We start from the raw sequence: 18,552 nt of genomic DNA, 5'->3' as shown, positions 1-18,552 counted from the left end.
TAATCATTTAAAATAAAAAATTATCGAACAATTTTTTTCACATATCCTTTATCGATCCATAGAATTGATCCCTTGTTTACGTATGTGTCAAAAAGAAAATTGTCGTAAATGAATCAGTTGACCTCGTTGCATGTACTCAACACTCTTAAAGGGAGATTGACAAAGTTATAACTCGTACATGTTAATTTGTGTATATATTTATTTGCGCAATTGGTGTTCTGTTACATACATACAGTAAGGGTACAAAAAGATTACTCATTTTCACACGAATTCTAAAGCGTGTAAATGAGCGCTTCGTCGTCGCCTCTTCCAAAATAGATCGTGAATAGAACTTCTAACGCCTCTCGTTCAAAATGTTTACCAATAGTTCCTCAGAACTATTTAAAATAACTTGTTTATACAGTGGCACGCGTTTCACAAATGCAATCAGAACATACATTGCCGTCCTAACTATTTATATCATACAAACGAACGTTCGTATGAATATTTCTTTACTTATTATACTCTTTATTTCAGAAATTAGATCATACATTATTTTAATGATTATTTTTTATCTTAACTATATGTTCTTTGTCATATTATACAATTTTTTTGTAGAATTTGTAATGTTAATGATAAATTAATTTTCTCTAGAATTCACTCCTCTTTTTAAACTTTTGTCAAATTCCATTGTAACATCGAACATTCATTCGATTTCGTGCGTTCCATTCGATCGCTGTTATTGTCATCTCAAATTATAATTTTAATGTTAATAAACGTGAAAAATAAATGATAAGTACATAATGCTGAAGAAAATGAACTGATTGCTTCGAACCGACGATCAATACTTTCGAGAATGATCACGCTTGTGAACAGTGAATCGCGTGCCACGCGATTTTAAGGTACGTATACGATTACTTTAATACACTTATGCTAGCTTGTGTCGATGATCGGAAAGCCCTAGATAAGGATAGTGCGGAACTTCAGTTCTTAGGTTTTCCTATTTCGAAACGAGATTAATAGTGGGGTGGAATCCATCCTTGTCAGCGGTGTAATCAACCCTTTAATCAAATAATTATGTTCTTAATACTATATGTTTATTACTATTAGAACGTGTAATTTTTCTGATTCTAACATTTGGCGATAAATTACGAAATTACAAAACAGGAGTCTAAAATCTGTAGCTTATAACTTAGTAAGTTATTAATATCATTATTTGTTAAATTATTATGCAAGAGGATCCAGGACGCACATACGTGTCCTTAAACCATTTAAAATTAAAAACATTTGAAATCCTCTCATATTGTTTAAGACTATGTATATTGCCTTTTTTATTATTTATATAGTAAATTCATACTTTATATTTCATTATCACGTTTAATTATTACTCATAGAAATGATTAAAGTACATATCAAGTTTTATATAAGTATTTAATTATAATTAAATCCAGTACGTTTTGTGAATAGTTACCTATAAGTGTGGCCATCTGGCGCTGTGAAGGAGAAGCTACCGGTAACGTCAAGGGATTCATCGTCAGTACCTTCGTTTTTCAATTCCGCAGTTTCTTCCCTCTTTTGGCCATCGCTCTGTTCGTAACTAAAGTGATATCCACCTACTCCAATATTGTTTTGCTCCTCCTGTTTTACTATCGTGATTTCATTTGGATTCAACTGGGGCGCAGCGAGAGCTCCCACTATCGCTGTCACGAAGATGAGGATCTGTATAAATAAAGATTACTTAATGATTTAATAACATTACCTTTTAACTATTACTAATTTCTATTTTGAAAAAAAATATTCAATTTTTCTTTTATAATTGTATATTCAGAATTCTATGGAAAAAATTAATTTCTTCCAGATTTACAAATTAATCGTTCGTAATACTCCGATACGATTACCCGACATAAATACGTCGCAATTCGACAACGGTTTTACTAAATGTTATTTTTATAAAATTACGTGTCACGTTACAAAACGTGAATGTTGAAACCCAATGTACATCTCAACTCAATCTGAGGCTCATCACTACCATAGAAGACGTTTCAACGATTTTATTATGTAACCAGCATGTAATCGGTCGATTGGGCATGTTCTGTCCAGACTCAAACCCGGACTTTTTCAACGATTTCTACTACCACTCGAATTATCCAGACTATAGCAACAAATCCCGAGGAGTGTCTAACGTTTCAAGATACTACCTTATTGTGTTACGTACAACGTAATACGGATAAATTATATCAATACATGGATGATGTTACATCATATCAACGCTCACATGCGAAGAATATAATTGGAAAAAAATATATGGTTACGGTATCACAATGGAAAATGTAATCGACTTTAAGGTAAATCGGTTCCGAACTCGAAGCTTATTTTTCAAGCAAGATTCGCAACGGCCTGTTATCGTCTCGGCGAAATTACGATTAATCATCGGTGCGTGAAACATCGCCACACGCACAAATGTCACAGTCCTCTTCACTTTCACTGTTACGTAAAAAAAATTTCGGAGTCTGCGGGGCCGAAATCATCGGCTGCTCCCTATCTGTAACGAGAGAACGCGGAACGGATTCAAGCGACGCCTAACGTGTTACGATTTCTTCTTGTATCTAGATGCGCAACCCACCGTCTTCATGGCAAGAACTTTCTCGTGCGAACTGCACTTTTCTGTCCCTTCGTCCTTAAACAACGACCGATACGTGATACCAAGGATCCACGGTGCATCTGCCTTTATATAGCCGGAAAATCACGGGTGTTGCATCCCCACCTGGCATTAGACTTGTCGGAGATTCGCGGATCAGTCTCTCCCCTAACGGTGCTAAGATGCATTCGAGATGCAACGGTGCAAGTGTCTTTCCTCCGGAGAACCGTTTCTTCGCTTTGTTAATAGGCTCTTGCGCTGTAAGAAAGTCGAATATCCCGATAGAAGTTGCAAACAAGCATAAGAAGAGTTTTACAATATTGGAGCTAAATTATTATCGAGAATTATGAGAAAAGAAAATGTTAACACAATGTAATAAGGAAAAGATAGTTTTGTTTATCCTATTTATTCAAAATGATACTCGAAGTACGCCATGACAAATGAAAAATGTATCTGATGACAAGAAACGGCGTTAGAAATTATGTCATTGTATATGAATATTAATGAAATAGTGATAACACATTGAATTGTATCTGTGCCTTCCTTTCCCTTTTTTTTATTTACATTGTTTAAATAATAGATCAAGGAAACATTTGTTCACGGAATGGAAATACGTAGGCTTACTATTGATCATTATCATAGGTTACCACTGACCCACGTGGCAGAGAACATGTTAAAGACATTAGTGCTTATGAGTAGAATTAAAGCGTAGCTTGTTCGCTTCTACGTTGTTTGGTAAGGTATTATTTGCCTGTTTCACGTTTCACTGATGTCTTTGTCTATTATAGGTATGATCTTTGCATTACATGAAAATAGTTGGTGTCGATAAAGAAAAATGACATTGTTTGATGTGGGAGGAATGATGTTGCATGATGTAAAAATTGGGGAGGAGGAGGATTTTTCTGGTAAAAGGTCTATGATAAATATATAGCTGCTGAATGTATTTTATAATCAGATAGTTGGCTTATTATATAGTGAGTTTAACTGCTGATTATACACCAAGGCTCGTTTTTGTCCTGAGCCTTCAGTTGTAAAAATTCAATGTAATTTTAATTTTTTAAATTGGTCGTCTCATTTTTTGGAAGACGCGTCATTATCGTTTGTGATAGATGTTCTTATATTTCATCCTAAGAAATTTCATTTTATAATTTTTATTCTATTTTATTTTATAATATTGTGAAATATTATTATTCCTCCAATACAGGTTTCTTTCCGCAAGGAACTCATCTTCTTCTTCTGTAAAAATATATTTTCTCTTCTAATGAAAAGAAAAGATATTATCCATAGAGCATCAGTTATTTTATTGATATAAAAATTATCTGTCTGAATAATACCATTAAGACATCATCTACCTTGTGCAATAAATTACCTGCATTTAATAATAATTTAATTTTGCAGGTATTAAATCTCCTCGATAAACGTTCGACTAGGAAATGGCAAATTGGCGAAAGAGTATGCTAAAAGATTTTTTCACGTGTTGACATTAAAACGTATTTCTGAATGATGTGACTGTTTAACGAAATCGATTGCACGTTCATTGGGCAAGTGGTTATTCCCGGTCGAAATGGCATTTGTGCACCTGCTATCCCTGCCATTCAAATATTACAATGAAACGTATCTTTGAACTGGACTTTACTGAAGGAACTTCGTCAGCAATGTCAAGGACCTTTTGCTTCTCTGTGTAGTAAAACGATAGTTCCTGTTCACACAGAGTATATGAGTCGAGTCACGTCAAGTTCATCTATGTTTAGATTACAATAACACTTACCTTGTAAATTGAACTTTGCTAAATATAGATAATCGGGAAATTCATCTACACTTACGTCTCTTAACTAGGAATTTTATAAATAGTCGAATAGTCGGATTCAAAAATTACCTTGTATTTTATCGACACAGGAACATAAAGCGTCAATTACAAGAAGATTCTTCATCGTTCAATCGCGGTGCCAGTTGACCACGTTGAGTATACGTCTTTCATTTTCCAGTATAAAAATAAAATGACGAATAAAAACCCGTCATCGTTTACTATACTATAACTTTGGATCAAGTTTCATGCTATCGATATTTATGATTCATTGACTGTTTCCTCTTTTTAATAGTTTAAATAAGTAGTCTCTTGGTTGTGACTTTTGTAATCGATAAGATAATGATTCATGATATTTTCTATCGATGTAATTTAAAGTAGTTTTCTCTCTTTAAAATGCAGAATTATTTATTGAAGAGATTCTTACACGGATCCAAATCTCCTCTGAAGAAAATAATGAGCTGGGATGTTCATGAAATATCGGTACACAGCAAGATGTACTATTATAAGCATGATCGAAACGCGAAGAATCACAAACATGTCATCCAATAAATGTATAGTTAACAAGGAAACAATTTTTCTCGCAGAACAAAATATTTAGTCCCGGAAGGGCTAATCAACGTTTCAAAAAAACCGTAACAATATTACGAGAAGCTGGAGATGGTTCGTTTGTAATAGTAACTCTTTTCTTTTTCTTTCTTTTTATTCTTTTCGTTGAAGAGGAGACGTGGAACGGTCTTAACATCTAACTCACAAGATGTTAACGATTTCGTAAGCCGAATGATCCCCGGAGACTCATCGGATAGACAAAGGCGTAGAAACCGCGGCTACCTGTTGCTTTACAACCGAATGTGAAAGCCGAATCTGCGAACCAGCCAATACCTACCCCCCTAGCTCGTTTGGTCGTCGAAGTCGAAGCCTCGAGGCAACGTACACGCGGCCGTGCGTCCTTGGTAATTGTGACATTTGCTTTTCTCGGCGCGCGTACAACACCGAGAAGAGCCGAGGAAAGTTAGTGACGTAACTACCGGTGACCTTGCCATTTCAGAAGAAGATACGGAGGATGCCTCCGGCTACCGCGTCTCCAGGCGTCTTCTCTCCTTCCCTTCACTTCTTTTTCCCTTTCCTTTGCTTCCGTGGATGTTACAGTGTATCGAAAATCATACATATTATACAATTCTCTCTCTCGTCAGTTTTCGCCTCGAAAAGTAAAAATATACGTATGCCTTCATTCATAAGTCACTTTAGAAACCTTGCCAATTTTGAATAGAATGCTCGTCGAAGTAGGTTTTTTAGTAAGATTCCAAATCGAGAATACGGGAATTTATACGACTCTTCATTTCACTTTTTCTTAGGTATCTCTTCGGTTATGTAATTTTTTATATTTGCTATTGTAATGTTAACGGGCGTTGGAAGATTGAACGTAAAGGATTTCAGGCAAATGACCTATTGTCACTAATTCAGTATTCTCTTTCAGAGTTACTCGTACAAATCTTGTTTTATCTGGATTACAAATATTATAAATAAAGAGAAACTGTTTTTTCGTTAATAAAATTGATAACAAATAATTTCTATTTTATCTGAATTCTTCTCCATTAAATTTCAAAATAAACGTAGTTTTCAAGATGAAAGATTTTTGTTTGAAAACCAATTTCCAATTACATTTCAAGCGAAAAAGCTTCAATCTAATCTCAACCTTATTTGAATTATTTTATTGCTGTATTCAATCTGAATAGTTTAAATTGCATTGCATTTGACTTCTAAAATTCCAATCAATATTATGCAATTCCTCGACGATACAGATCGATTAGAATTCCTGCCAACTGTACGCGTCATCCTGAATGATTAACGTCCAATAAATTTTTTTTCTTGAACAAAATATATTTGCTTGTATTGATAATTGCATAAAAATGTTACTGGCACGTCTTTTATTCGTAATTAAAAATTTATGAAACCCGAGAAGTTGCTAACTATGTTTTCACATTTAATGATGGTTCGTGTTATTTCAAGTAGATGCCATAATAGACGGTCAAAGGGACTTCGAGGCATAATGAGAAGCATCTGAAAGTGAAATCGTTATAAGGATATTGAAATGTCAGTTTAGTCATTACTTGTACGCATTTCCGTGTAATGATCATCTATTTTTTATTAATTCTCCTTTCGAAAATATAGATTAGTTTGTATAATTTAATTTTTGCTCACAAGTATCGTCGTTGAAGATATTTTAATTTAACAACAATAAAATAAATATTAATGATTTATTAAATAACTTTCTTGTGTAATTTTTTAAATAATAATTTGTCAGTACATAGTTAGGAAACTAGTAATAAAAAGTAATTAATGTTATTGTTTTAAAAATAATATGTAGTAAAATCTGCCTTTGAATTTTTATTTTTAAATTGTATGTCATCCAAAATATTAATGAAGATGAATGATTAATGGATTGAAAACGACCATATATAAACTGCGAATGTTTATGCAACTTCACGGTTTACTTAATAAAAAAATTGAACTTCAATGTTGTCAGAATTATACTTTAACAAAGTTGTTAATTTATCTTTTTCTTTCGTTTTCTTTTGGTTCAATTTTATATTTTCTATTTTTTGTAATGAATATGGAATTTTTATCCATCAAGTTTAGTGAATAGATTAACAGATATTTTTTAAAGTATGTACATATTTCAGTAAGGAGTAATTACATCTCGTTAGATAAATCTATTGTAATGTTTTCAAATGTTTTTTTAGTAGCAATTAGTAGTCAATTAATTATTATCGGTATCGATGATTTATGCCTGTGTCATCGATTTCAGGAAATATGAGAGGAGTAGGGGAACATTTATCGGAATAATAGGTGTGACTGTAAATTGCAAATCTAAGGAAATTAATATGGTAATAGGTATATAAAGCATTTAAATTAAACGGTAGTCAGCCAATAAGAATATATTTGTACATATACTTTAAACATGATTGTTCGTTTTCGATATAAAGAATGAGAAATACATGAAATAGTTGGTATATAAAGTTTCGAAACTATCGTAAGTTTGTTTCAACAAATTAAAATAAATTCAAGTCCACGATTAAAAGTCTGAATGCGTAAAACACAAATTGTGAAGTTTATCAAGCGAAGATAACGACACTACCGGAAATCACGATCCATTCTTCTTGATCTCGTTGCAATCTGTACAATAAAACAACTTTGATTTTACGTAATCTTTAAATATTCCATTGCGTGTTACAAGAACCTGAATAAATATCTATTATGGTGAATTTCCCATCCACCTGTTAACTTTAATTTTCCGTGTGATAATCTGTAGAAATGCAAATGCGCAGACGTTGTCCAATTCATTATTGAACGTTTCTTTAATGTATTTTGTTTAACGGACAGTCATGTTGGTCAATGTGTATAATTTGAATTGCACAAGATTTTAAAACCTAGAAAATGTTAAATGTATAAGGTATCGTAAATATCAATAATTTATGAAGCATTATTATTTTTCACTAATAAATTATATAATAATAACACTATTATTACTAAATTTTAAAAGATATCTATATTTTTGACACACTTTAGGAGATCTGCTATTTAATAGTTTAAAAGAAATATATTGAATATCGTGATGCGTAATAAAAACAAAAAATTGGGCAATTTAATTAAGCGGAATATACTTTCGAATTAAGTTGTTCAATAATTATTTACGACAGTATCATGAATTCTTTATTTGATAAATGAGAAAATGATGCATTAAATTTTAATATTAACATTTTTAATGAATGTTTATCATTTGAGAGACGTTTACCTTTAATTAATTAATCATCGTCACTTTTTACATTAAAATTGACGAATGTTGTAATTTTCTCTATGACTGTGCATTCAAGGTCGAATAAATGTAGCCTCAGTTGAAATAGCGTAACATACGATAATTGCACTACGTCAGTAACTTATTTATTGTTAGATGCAGCTGAAAATAATAGAATTTCTTTCTACAATATTCTTATTGTCGTAATAAAACCCCTATCGAGTCCTTAATTGAAGTTATTTCTGTGCAGGATGAAAATATGAGATCCACGCTGTTGCAACTCGTTTCTATATATAATATTTAATTTGATAATTTAAGATGACGAAATACAAACATTTAGAAGAGGCACTTGACTCTTGCGTCCTTTAAAAGTTACACATTGAAAGTAGCTTCTTCGAGTAGAATGTTACTACGTTTTTATTATAATCTATCACAGCGAATACATACATTCCTTTACATCATTTCTAAGATTATATTTTCCTACTGATTAAAAATTGTGATGAAAGTCATTTTTAAGGTTTTGTAACTCTTATATCACGAGTGGCTCTCTAGCAAATAAAGTTGCATTTTTATGCAATAATAAAGGAAATAAAGACGTCAAAATAATGGAACTCGAACAATTAACGTTTCTATAAATCATTAAGATAAATAGTAACTCTTATGATTGATATCTTCGCATGCTTGGTATATTTTTGTACATTCTTCTATGACTTTTACAATAGTTTTGTTTACAACAGGAATAATTCGGGGGTAATGTAACGAAGATTTAATTTCATTTATTTCAATAATTTCCTGCTAAATATAAATTATTTATTTGGGTCATGATAAATCTATAGAGATTAAAAATAGCATAAATTCACACGAATACTAAAGAATATTATACCACATCTATTAAGAAGCAGAAATAACAATAAACTTTAGTAAGATTAACAATACAATTAGATTTATAAAAAATACACTGTTTTCTCGTAGAATTTTTTGTATATAGTAAGCAGTACAATATGTTATTGTTATGTTTTCAGTAACTAAAAAGTTAGTAAGCGTTTCTTCTAATTACCGATTAATTAATTAATCATTAATTTGCACACTTTGATAAAATCGTTACCACAAACACACTATCATCACAAACCGACCAAACTATTTATATGCTCGTATGCTGGTACATTTCAGTAAAACGCGTTACGCGACTGTATTTCCTGCGCGAACCATTAGCATTCTGTCGATTTGCAAGATACATAGAAAGAGCGGTGGACTTAATTTCGCCAGCAGCATAAGAGAACGCGGCGATAATTGCACAGTTAATTTGCTTAGCCGCGAATCCTGGTAAAAAACGTGTGAAATTGCAGAAATGTCAACGAGCCTGCGTTGTTTCGTTTGTACTTCTTGCACGCGGTTTCCGACACACGATATCACTGTACGTCGACAATATGCTCGTGCCAGATGCGCAATTACATCACGATAATCTTTCTGTACCGACAACAACATAGAAAACGTGTGTAGACGTTGAGAATCACCACTTCATCTGCTTTCATCGGTCTATTCGACGAGCTTTTACCATCTTGTTGACGAATGTAGCGATGGAAAAATCAGATGGAAAGATCTTGTTTAACGAATATGACGGAACATCAGTTAACTGGACTTGAGGCCAACTTGGTTGAGTTAAAAGACGATTGATAGTAGTACTGTGTACGTATGTACATATTTGTTGATTATGTCAGTGCAACTGGGAATATTGGTTGATAGGATGTGATTTTGAAACATCTAGGTTAATCATGTATAGTTGTTAAGAATTTTTGCAAGTATAATCATACATCATCTGATCTTAAGTGATGAATTTGACTCGTCATGGCAATGCAATGTTTACAAATAACGATAGTAATCGTCATATGCGAAGTATATAATGTCGAATTAGTCTCAATTAAATCGTACGTCAAAGGGTTAATTGGTGCAAATATTTGATATCATTTTGATCACACGAATCTTAACAATTCGATTAAAATCTTCTTGTAATTATAAAGTGAATCATAAAATGGCAATAGAACGTGACTTTATTGCTGTTCGCTTAAATGGCTTAAATGGGAAAAGACGAAAAAGGATGTAAAATAAAATAAACAAAGATGATTAGTAACTTGATAAAATAAGAACCTATTCTAAGACCTGTAATAATTCTTTTATAAAGGAAAAAGTAAATGCTTTTATAAAGAAGATGCTGTCTTTTGTACATATGCATATATTTTACTTTGAAATATTATCGTATCATTTCAGGTATTACACAATTTATAGCTTTTGCGTATTTCTCTTCTGCGATAAAACATTCTCGTGGTTATTAAAAAAAAATATGGACAAGTACAACGATTTCTCTTCTCGCATATTTTATTTTTTAAGATCTTTTTATATACATGTTTGGTCCAAGATGAAGAAATAACTCCTACAGACATTTATTAAGAATAGTAATACGTATTAAACTTTTAAACCCTGTTTATTTTTTAAGTCATTTTTAGCACTCAACAGTTGCAGCAGAAGTATCTGTTTGATCTCACACATTTTTTTAATCGATTATACAAGAATAAGTAACACATTCAAGAACGATAATAACATATTATAAAGGAATAAAAAAAGTAACGAGGAATTTTCCATAGTCGCGTAAAAGGAAATGCATTTACCGACTTGTACGTTACCATACTTAATAATGCGCGTTTATCCTTTCTCTTCAAATGATGTAATAGCTGATCTTTCTTTTTCAATGACGTAACTCTCGTAAAATTCGTTAAACGATTATACATTCTCATAGGAAGCTGTGAAAAGGCGGATGATCTTAGCGAATATGTAAATCCTATGTAAGTGCATGAGAAAACACTCGAAAAATTCTCTATATACATATTTGTACGTATAAGGTGTTTAAAACAGAAGGGCAGATTTTGTCAATTTCCAATACAAAAATAACGCAACATTACAGAGATGTTAAATAATAAAAAATGAACGAATTATTTTAATAATATAAATTAATACTAAGTTTATCAGCATCATTTGGAGCAGTAATGGTAATAAAGATATGTCGAATATGTGAAAAAATTAACTTTAAAATTTAAAATTTAAAAAATTAAAATTAAATTTATTTAACAAATCAACCGAATAAAAACCTAATTTAAGTAAAAAATCTACAGGTAAATTAATATAAATTCTGCAAGATCGAAGACTTTCCTCTATACGACAATTCCGTTTTATGTAATCATTGTTTCGTTTTTGAGCATATTTCATAAATAGATACGAATCTCACGGAACATTAAGATATTCGCTAGACAAAAAGCGAGTTCCGAATTTCGTCAGGTACTATATCCTTCTTCTATCACTGTTCTTCTTCGTCTTCTTTCAATCGCGCAACGTTACTGCAAAGGTCGTACTGCTGCATCTACATGAGAGGTAACGAGGAGTCGTTCTGTCGCAATAGCGAGACAACACGAGTCACGATCGGTCAAGAGGGGCTTCGAACCGAAATGCCGTTCTCGGGCGAAATTGCATTTCCGCAACCGTCATTTCTTCTGACCACGACGATGCACTTGCCCCCATCGACGAGGAAAGTTGGCCGTGAGATACTTGTTTCTCCAAAAATATCGAAAAAAACAGGTGAACACGGAGAACGTAAGACGAAGGCCAGCGGATGGCCTGGAAGAATATCGTGTGAAAAATAATAATTTCGTGTGATTCTTGATTATCTTGCCTTGGCCGAGATACAGCTTTCGCTATGCGTTTATTGTCCTTGTCATGATGGTAAGGTATTGCGAATTTGTACTTGAACTAGGGAAAGCGCTTTCATGTTTTCACGAGTGAATACGCACTCTTGTCCATAATGATTTGCATACTTCGAAAAATTATAAAATATAGTTCTACTATACTTTTACTACTATATAGTTGAGGACAAAGATAAGTGGACAGATAGTAGATATAAGTATAGATACAGTTTCGTTAAATAGGGATCTTTCTACAAGAAAATGTAAATATTAATTTCAATCATTTACCAAAAAGCTATAAGGATATATAATAAATAGAACTTGAATATTATGGCACTAGTATCATTTCGATTAAATTTAATTGATACCTGCTTCCACCAGCTGTCCACTTGTTTCTTTTCTCTATTGTGTGTATGTATAGTAACGTTCCTTAGACAAGGTGTAGAAAATTGCACTTAAATGAAACTATTATTCACAGGATATTGATGATATTTTCATATGACTTATCTCTCAGGTATTCACCGTTGTTGTGGAGTTAGCAATAATCAATCGAGAGGTCAGCTGTCACATCATAAAAAGGATACTTTCACAATTTTATGTAGGGACAAACTTTTGATCGCTAATTTACTATCTTAAATAATGCGACTAACTATACGTACTCACATGTCGTTACAAAACCTTCATAGAAAAAATGAATAAATTATTTGAAGTTTCGTTAAATCGTATATTTAATTCCGTCGCACAAATTTTCTTCAATTAATGTCTGCAGAGACAAAAAGTTCCAAAAGAAGACAAGCATTCGTGCTTTTATCATTTTAGAAAATCGGGAATTTAAAACTTTTGATATAAACATCAATTACAAACCACTAATAGAATATCCTCACTTGTAAGGAAAATAATTTATAAATCAAACTTTTTGAGCAGAACTTTCTTCACCCGTACCTCGTTCATCCGAACTAGTTAATGCCAAGCATCTATTATCCGACCCATGATACGTACAAGCACTTATTGGCATAATCACGTTATGTGCGAACGTTTATTATTGGAATTACTCGGTTATCCGAACAATTTTCGGTTTAAACTATTGTATATGACATTTCACTATTTCTAGTTATTTCCAATAATTCATGTCAATTTGGTTGATTGGTTAATTATAGAGGGGACCTAGTTCGTGATGAAATAATTTGAAGGTTGTAAGCAAGAGGTGGAGAAATAGGAGGAGCGATTAACACTTGTGGTTGATCGAAACGCCTATCACGCAGTACTCGACGTTGATATTTCCACGTGAACGGGACGAACTGGTGTTTTTCTTGGCGATGTCGACGTATCGATGCTTCAGGTTTGAATATGATTTATCTAGTAGTGGCCTTTGAACAGAGCTAACTGCCATCGCGCCAGTGAAGAAAATTCACTTCAATGACGCTGACTATCGTAGAACAGGTTTATTGATGGCATTGTATAAATATTAATTGAATGAAGTAATGCAGTGATGCGGAAGATATCTTGTTCGGTTTTTATTTGAGAAAATTTGTCAGACGCGTAACCTGTTTATTTTTTGTTAAAATGTTTTATCAGCTTCCTTCTACCACTAAAAAGAGAACTTCCAAATAAAAAACGTGTCAAGTTAAACAAGTGGCAAGAAAATGATTTATGTGAGCAATTTACAAGGGATTAAACTAAGATACCGAAGCTTCCTACTTTTATTTGAATTTAATTATTGAAAAAACAAGTGCTGTGTTTCAACATAACATCTTTGATCCTAAGTAAGAACGAGATAGTAAAATATCTCTTAAAAGGATCTTCTTCAATTGATCTAGTTACAGTTAAGCAACGGCATCTCTGTAATTGACATCTGTTACGAACAATATGTCTATTTATAATAATGCAAATATTGTACGACTACTCGATAACAGATTAGTCTAATGTATTCTAATATATAGCATTGTACAAGCCTGTGAAATGCAACTATATTATAGTAGCCGCTAATAGCACTCACAGGATACAGCTGGATACAACTTTAATTAGATAAAATGAAAGTAAAAAATGCTGTCTTTCAAGTACCTAACTACTCGAACTCGTTTAAAATCTGCGTTTAATGCTCTTCATCTTCATCTGCTTACTGAAAACTATCTTATCGCGAAGCGTCGTTCTAGCAGCACTCGGAAGATTCCTGATGATTTACGAAGATCATAATACAGCGGTGCGTATACATTTGCAGCACACAGGTGGTTAGACCTCGTCATATAGCCGCGGTTTGCGCGACTGTTATGTCGTTGGAATCCGCGAAATAAATCAATTGTGCTCGCGTGAGTATGGCCGAAGAAGGATGCTCGAAGGATTAGGGGAGCCATGGAACGTTGGAACGGAAAGTTCACGTCGGCCTGTGAACCGCGATACTATGGCAAGATATCGTTGAAACCATCTAGGCCAACCGTATTGATGCGCCAATAATGTTGGTTCTTCTCTAACCCTTGCTAGGAGTGACTTGATCTACAGTGACTCACGAAAGTATTCGAACACCTGTGGAAATCTTTTATGAATCTATTACGTATATTGTACGAAACATTTAAAAATTTCTTCACCACTGTAACGAGACACGAACATCATGATCGCAAGATATATAGTACAAATATACAAATTTTACGTGAGATAACTCGCAAAAAATTGCAACTTTCAAAATATCAAATTGAAAATGAAAGCTAGTCACTAGGAAGTAGGAAGTGACTTACTCATTTCTTCTTCACAGATCAATGCTCTATGTGCACATTTCATTTCTATCCAATTCACATAATTCTCAAGTTTGCGTGTTAATTTTCGAATATATTAGGTTGTCTCAAAAATTTCTTTCGTTTTGTAAGCAAATAGTCGATGCATACTACTTTTTGTTTTATATTATTTTATTGAATTATGTATGGTCCATTTTGTTCCAATAGAACCTAATATTATCTCGAAACCAACTACAATCTTGCACCAAGATCATATGGTTTAAATAATCAATTAAAATAATCAAAATTCACATTGTATCATAATCAAATGTATTCACATACATTTCAGATGATTTAAACGAATTTTACTTTCATTTCTATTTCTGATCATGTACGTGCAATGATTTAGTTTATTGCTTATTGTGCACATTAAATAAATAAAACTATTAAGTATGACAAGTGTTTTTAAAAGAGTATTTATTAAAAGATAATTAAGTCAGTAACATTATCGTAAAGCAGTAATCTCTCCAACACCGTGGTGTTCGAACGTTAATAACGACTACTGTACATAAATCAGTGCTCCACTAATTGCAAGCAATCACAATAACCGAAGGAAAAGAAGGAAGAAAAAAATCGTTCAATTGGGTACTCCATTGATCCAGGTAAGGTAATGCCCGCTGGCATTTGAATTGCACGGCGAAATTACATAATACAATAACTGGAAGAAGGTCTAAAGAGAGAAAGCGTATTAAGCAGCCGGTTACAAAGATGACGCGTTTCAGTGTTAATTGAATATCGGCGAAATTTTACGGTTTTATCTTTTCCACCAGTGCAATGCTACTTATGTATCCGAAGAAAGGAGAGGAAGTTGAATTCGCGATTAGTCTCTTCTGTGGATGTTATCGATAATTTATTCAGGACACGAACGAAATAAATCGATCGATACCGGTCTTGTATACGAAGAATGATTCACGACGGCCAGGCTAGACGACACTTTCGAGGTAAAGGGGTAGATTCGTATCATCATTGACCGTGTTGTTCCTTTTTCTCTTTAATCCGAGATACCATTTGAAATCTCACGAATGCATAATGTGCTTCGCGATTGCTCATGATGATGTAAAGTATCCTCGAACTGAGTTTTTGGCAGGCGGCAAGATAAAGTTTAAGAACGATTTCAATCATTACAGAATAGTTTTATATATATTGTTATATACGCGTATCATTATACGCCTCATAGTGTTTAAATGGATCATTTCGCTAGATCATTAGGCACAAGGTATAAAAGCGTAGTCACTGAGAATATTCTTGAAATCTTAAACGTAATAAATCAAGCATAAAGTAGGTATAGCTGCGAGCAATGATTTGCATTCGAGCAATGATAGGTATTTAAATAATGATGCGTTCGATCATAGAAACTGTTAATTCATCTACTCTATATGATCTCTTTAATAATATGTTCTTTAATATATCGTGATATCATCGACGTTTACAAATGTCTATAACTGTCAATTTTACACCTAATTAGTGTACATAAAAATTCATCATATTTCAATCAAATTCTTCATATTTAAATTTAGTCACATACAAACATCGTATATAATGTTCAGTTAGCTCCAAATTCAAAATTGCAAATATTTTGTATCTTATACTGAGATATTTAGATATATCACAACAGAATATAATTACCTAATTTTAATCTGAATTAATGTCGAATATAGCATAAATTTAGATTTCTATCATACTTAATTAAAGTAATAGAATACAATTTTTAATTAAATCCAAATCAATTCATATAATGCTCAGTTAGTTGGAAATTCTAAATTTCTAATATTTAAATTTAAATCCCGCTTAATTTAATTAGTTCATCGTTAATAACTCCTCACCGCTCTGAAATCCAACGAAATTACTAAACTACAAAATTCAATGACGTCCAATCGTAAATCGAGTACTAATTTATCCAACTCTACAGAAACAAGCCAGTCTAACGTCTATCATCTACAAAGCGCCGCGGATCCCTGACATTTTTGAAACACCCTCGCAACCTCCAGCACCACTATTAACAGAGAATCGATTCACCTGTGAGTGTCTCGGATAGTTCCAACGATAAAAACGTACGATGCGAACGCAACAGAGTATAGTATCTATGTATCGGTGGTCGTCTACCGACAGAGTGGTGGCATTTAACCGATCCGTGCCATCGTGTTCGCTAGTTTCGTTACGCAACCAAGCGCCTTTAAGTCGGTGGCGACGAAGACGATGTCGTCGGCGACGACCACGACAACGTCGACCTCGTGTGGTCCAGTCTCGATTCTTACGAAATCCCTCACTCTCGTGCGCGGGTTCCTCTTTGAAAAGCAGCTTCGTATGCTTATCTCGTTTCTTACCATTTTATTCCTTTTCAATAGGATCGACACTACGAGCCTTGTTAGATATACTCGACTTGTAGGGTTAATTATTGTTCGATTAACGAGTGTATATATATATATATATATATATAGTGGTTTGTCATGTACAAGAGTAAGTACACTAATCGACGTCAATGGAACGGGACTACTTAGAAAACGATGAATCGTCTTGTCGTGAGATCGTGTTTTCGAGAGAGAGTGAAATTTTCTGGGAATCGAGAGAATGATTGTGAACACATGATGGATGAAATGGAATTTATAAAGTGACTGTGCGTTTGCTTTTGGTAGGAAGATTTTAAGTGAAAAGTTTGTCTTTGGTTAATTTTTCTTCGATAAAATTGTGTGGGTGGACGCTTGGACGTTGTTGCAGTAGAATATTTGAAAAGTGATTATTTAAATTATGTTACTCTATATTATCTTTAGACCGCGGGTCTCTCATGCATTTTGTAGCAAATTTAAATGTACGAAAATGTACTGAATGTCTATAGCAGTGGATACTTCAACTGTTTAATTAGGATAATATTTTTGCGTTCGTAAAATTTTTTAAGAAAAAAGGCATTCTCTATATAAAATATCTTTTATGTATGTAAATTCAAGAATAGGTTAAGTTATGTATAAAATCAATTTTAGTCAATAAATTGGAAGATGAAAACTTTCTAGTATGGACTTTCTATAAGAGCTTCAACTTCAACTCAGGAATTGAATTCCTGATTTCAAGGTCCTTTTATCAAGCTTCTTTCGAATTTGTTATGCCTGCTCATAGATGCTACCTAAAGATATCGATAAAATAATAATATTAATATTTTTGCTTCAATTTGCTTTGTTACAATAGTTTTAATGATATACTTTGTTTTGTTTTACTATATATGTACCAATATCTGCAATCAGAAATGAAATTATTCTAGAACATAGAAGTGTCCTTATTCAGGGATAATTTATTCATTCCATCAGACGATGACACGAACGAAAGTTTTATTCTACGATTTCTGGTAGTTTATCCAAGGATTAAGTAAACTGAAAATAGTGAAACGGGAAGACCATATTTCGGTCATCGTCATCACAGCTCAACTCTGATATGCATCGCGACAATCAAACTCGTTAGATATATTTATATAAGCAAACGTAACGTTTGAACGCTTTACATCTGTTGCACGAACCACAAGATTGGTTGAGAAGATATCAGTGATGTATTCAAGTCAGTATCCCCGTGAGAAACATGACGAAATAATTGACATCGCTTACGGTTTCAACAAGTTCCGGTTTCTCCTCGACAAAATATATAACGTATCAATCAGGTTTAGACTGGCAAGAGTTTCAGTCAAGATTGTTATTTTAATCGTTATAACAACTGAAATTGTCGCTCGTTGTTCGTCATCGACAAAAGATTAAGAAGGAGAAGAAGTATAAAGTATTGTATAAATCCACAGATGTTTATAATTTTTTTCTGTTCGAAATAAAACGTTTGAATTCGAAGAGTTTGACTGCTCGAATCTGCTC

The 18,552-nt window shown here is 33.0% G+C and overlaps 1 protein-coding gene across 1 annotated transcript; it reads right to left on the bottom strand.

Moving 5' to 3' along the window:
• Positions 1–181: 181 nt before the first annotated feature.
• LOC126878329 (flexible cuticle protein 12-like) lies at positions 182–2,767 on the bottom strand. Its single transcript, XM_050641025.1, has 3 exons — positions 2,603–2,767; positions 1,451–1,698; positions 182–1,040 (listed from the first exon to the last, which is right to left on the bottom strand). Exons 1-3 carry the CDS (start codon positions 2,609–2,611, stop codon positions 980–982), a joined length of 318 nt encoding a protein of 105 aa, XP_050496982.1. The 5' UTR covers positions 2,612–2,767; the 3' UTR covers positions 182–979.
• Positions 2,768–18,552: the final 15,785 nt, after the last annotated feature.

This window comes from Bombus huntii, chromosome 2, assembly GCF_024542735.1.
Source record: "Bombus huntii isolate Logan2020A chromosome 2, iyBomHunt1.1, whole genome shotgun sequence".
NCBI lineage: Eukaryota > Metazoa > Arthropoda > Insecta > Hymenoptera > Apidae > Bombus > Bombus huntii.
Note: the sequence above shows the minus strand (reverse complement) of the source record. Positions and strands in the feature narration are given on the sequence as shown.